The sequence below is a fragment of the Frankliniella occidentalis genome, unplaced genomic scaffold, assembly GCF_000697945.3.
Source record: "Frankliniella occidentalis isolate FOCC.00 unplaced genomic scaffold, Focc_3.1 Scaffold1884, whole genome shotgun sequence".
Lineage (NCBI taxonomy): Eukaryota > Metazoa > Arthropoda > Insecta > Thysanoptera > Thripidae > Frankliniella > Frankliniella occidentalis.
In genome coordinates, this window is record NW_026268979.1 from 1 (window position 1) to 3,165 (window position 3,165).

General features: G+C 49.2%; 1 protein-coding gene across 1 annotated transcript; it reads left to right on the forward strand.

The window, feature by feature from the left end:
- Positions 1-143: 143 nt before the first annotated feature.
- LOC127751894 (zinc finger protein 850-like) lies at positions 144-2,793 on the forward strand. Its single transcript, XM_052276145.1, has one exon. It carries the CDS (start codon positions 179-181, stop codon positions 2,450-2,452), a length of 2,274 nt encoding a protein of 757 aa, XP_052132105.1. The 5' UTR covers positions 144-178; the 3' UTR covers positions 2,453-2,793.
- Positions 2,794-3,165: the final 372 nt, after the last annotated feature.

A 3,165-nucleotide genomic window follows, 5' to 3' on the forward strand; every position in this document is an offset into this window, starting at 1 on the left:
CCCCCGTGCCCTGTTTTTTGCTTGAATAATAAATTTTACATATACGCTCTATGTAGCTCTACGTACGTGGTCACCAGCGGTGTATGCATTCACAATTTAATGTTCGGTAATAACGGCTTCTTTTTTTATTTTTTTACAGTGAACCGGCATTCCACCCCTCAGCAAACCCGCCAGCGCGATGTCAGCCCTGAAGAGATTTGAGCACCACAATCCCTCAGAAGAAAACCCGTTCGATTGCACGCTGTGCAGTAAGAAGTTCTCTGTTGCCGGCGGTCTACGTGAACACTTGCGTACACACACAGGAGAGTTGTTCGATTGTACATTTTGCGACAAGAAGTTCACTAAATCATCCAAGTTGCGTGTACACCTGCGTACTCATACAGGGGAGAAACCGTACGCCTGTCGCATGTGCGACAAAAATTTCTCTACTAATGGCAGTCTACGTGAGCACTTGCGAACACACACAGGAGAGAAACCATACGCCTGTAGCATGTGCGACAAAACGTTCTCTCGAGCTGGCCACATGCGTGAACACCAGCGGACTCATACAGGGGAGAAGCCATACGGCTGTAGCATTTGCGACAAAAAGTTCCCTGCTGTTGGCGCTCTACGTCAGCACTACATGTGCACACACACTGGAGAGAAACCGTTCGATTGCACATTCTGCGACAAGAAGTTCACTAGGTCATTTGAATTGCATGTACACCTGCGTACTCATACAGGGGAGAAACCCTACGCCTGTGGCATGTGCGACAAAAAGTTCTCTACTGATGGCAATCTACTTAAGCACTTGCGAATACACACTGGAGAGAAACCGTTCAAATGCACCATGTGCCCCAAGAAGTTTCGTCTATTTGCTCATCTGCAGGGCCACCAGCGCACACACACTGGAGAGAAACCATTCGAGTGCAGCGTGTGCGGAAAGAAGTTTACTGTAAAGTTCCAGGTGAAAGTGCACTTTCGGCGCCTCCACGAAGGATACAAACCAGACAAGCCTTTCAATTGCACTTTCTGCGTCAAGAAGTTTGAAAATGCATTCAAACTCAAGGAACATCTGAAAACGCACACGGGTGAGAGGCCCTTTGAGTGCAAATTATGTGACAAGAAGTTCGCGGCCTCTGGTAATCTGAAGCAGCACGAGCGCACCCACACTGAAGACAAACCCTTCGAGTGTACCACTTGCAGCAAAACGTTTCGAATGGCAAGAGATCTCCGTAAGCATTTGGTCACTCACACCAAAGAGAAAAACTTCGAGTGCCCGTTATGCGACAAGAAGTTCAACAGCTCTAGTAATCTGTCTACACACAAGCGAACCCACACGGGAGAGAAGCCATTTGCGTGCACACTGTGTGACAAGAAGCTCAGATCATCGTCTTCGTTGCGTAGACATCTACTCACCCACACCGGAGAGCGGCCCCAGCCCTGTGCGTGCACCCTCTGTGACAAGAAGTTCTGCACACCATCCGCCTTACGCTCCCACTACATGCGAATCCACACTGAAGAAAAACCCTTCGAGTGTGCCGTCTGCCACAAGAACTTCTGCACTTCTGGCGAATTGCGTTTGCACCTGCGGTCCCACACCGGAGAAAAGCCATACGAGTGTACTGTATGTGGGAAGAAGTTCTCTGCGTCTAGCAATCTACGCGCGCACTTCATGCGTGCCCACTCGGAGGAAACGGAATTCCAATGTGCCCTGTGTGACAGGAAGTTAAGTTCTGCCGATGCATTGCGTGGACACCTGCGCACTCACACTGGAGAGAAGGCTAGGGGCGACAATGAAGAGGGGTCCTCCAGCTCATTGAGCGCGCGCGTACGCACCGACACGAGACCATTCAGATGCACCCTGTGCGACAGGAAGTACGTATACCGAGCGGCGTTGTATAGCCACCTTCTCATCCACCTAGGACAGCGGCCGAGACAGCGGCCCTGCAGGTCCTGTAAGTGCACCCTCTGTGACAAGACGCTATCCACAGAGGGGGGGCTGCGCATCCACATGCGAACCCACACTGGAGAAAAACCCTTCGAGTGTACCGTCTGCCCCAAGAAGTTGAGTTCTGCTGAGTCATTGCGTGCTCACCTGCGGACGCACACGGGAGAGAAACCGTACGAGTGTAATGTCTGTGGCAAAAAGTTCTCTGTTTTAAGTTCACAACGTGCGCACTTGAAAACCCATACTGGGGAACAACCAGAGAAGCCACATGAGTGTTCACTGTGCGACAAAAAGTTCTCCACTGCCCAGCGGCTACGTCGGCACTGGATGATTCACACGGGGCACAAACCATACAAGTGCACCATGTGTGACAAAACATTCACTTCTGATGGCAATATGCGTCAGCACTTGCGAACTCACACCGGGGAGAAGCCATATGAATGCACTTTGTGCCACATGAAGTTCTCTTTGTCTCCAAATTTGAAGCGGCACATTCGTGTGGTACACCAGGGAGAGAAATGATTCGAGTGTGCCAAATGAAAGAAGAAGAACTCTATATCTTCAATTCAGAAGGACCACCAAAGGAGGCACACTGGAGACAGACGCTTTGGGTGTACTTTGTGCCACGAGAAGTTTGTAATGTACTGCGTAAGCACCTGCTTTGTATCCAGTCCAGTTGTAGCGCCTTAAGTTTGAAATGTATTGTTACCATGAAAATAATTTACCTTCTCAGGTTTAGTTGTCTTAAGTTCATGACAGGTGCGATCTTCCAAGGAGGTAAATTACATGTATCCTTTTGTTTCCTGCTTTCTTATTACGGTTCAGTGTTCGTCACAGAATAAAGCTTTACAGTCACACTGAAACATATGTGAGTTATTGTTATTACAAGGGGAAAATAGTGGTTTACCGCACTGCATGATTAAAACGATCCCTAAGCACCATGATAAATAAGTTGAAGCACTTGAATGGCGTTTCTGAAATTCCTATTGACTTTGCAAATTTCCCTGCTTTACTATTGGTAACATATATTGCATGGCCACAGCATTTACAGTAGGCGCTCGCGGAATTTCGCCTCGGGTTTAGAATTGGAGTGGGTGAGTGGGATCGCGGTGGGGTCGCCAGAGTCGGAACCTAGAAAGGATAGCTTAGGATAGCTATCCTTTCTAGATGTAACCGTCCGCACCGATCCGCCAAACTTGTTTCGCTCCCCGCCCCAGCCAGCCCGCCCCGCCCCA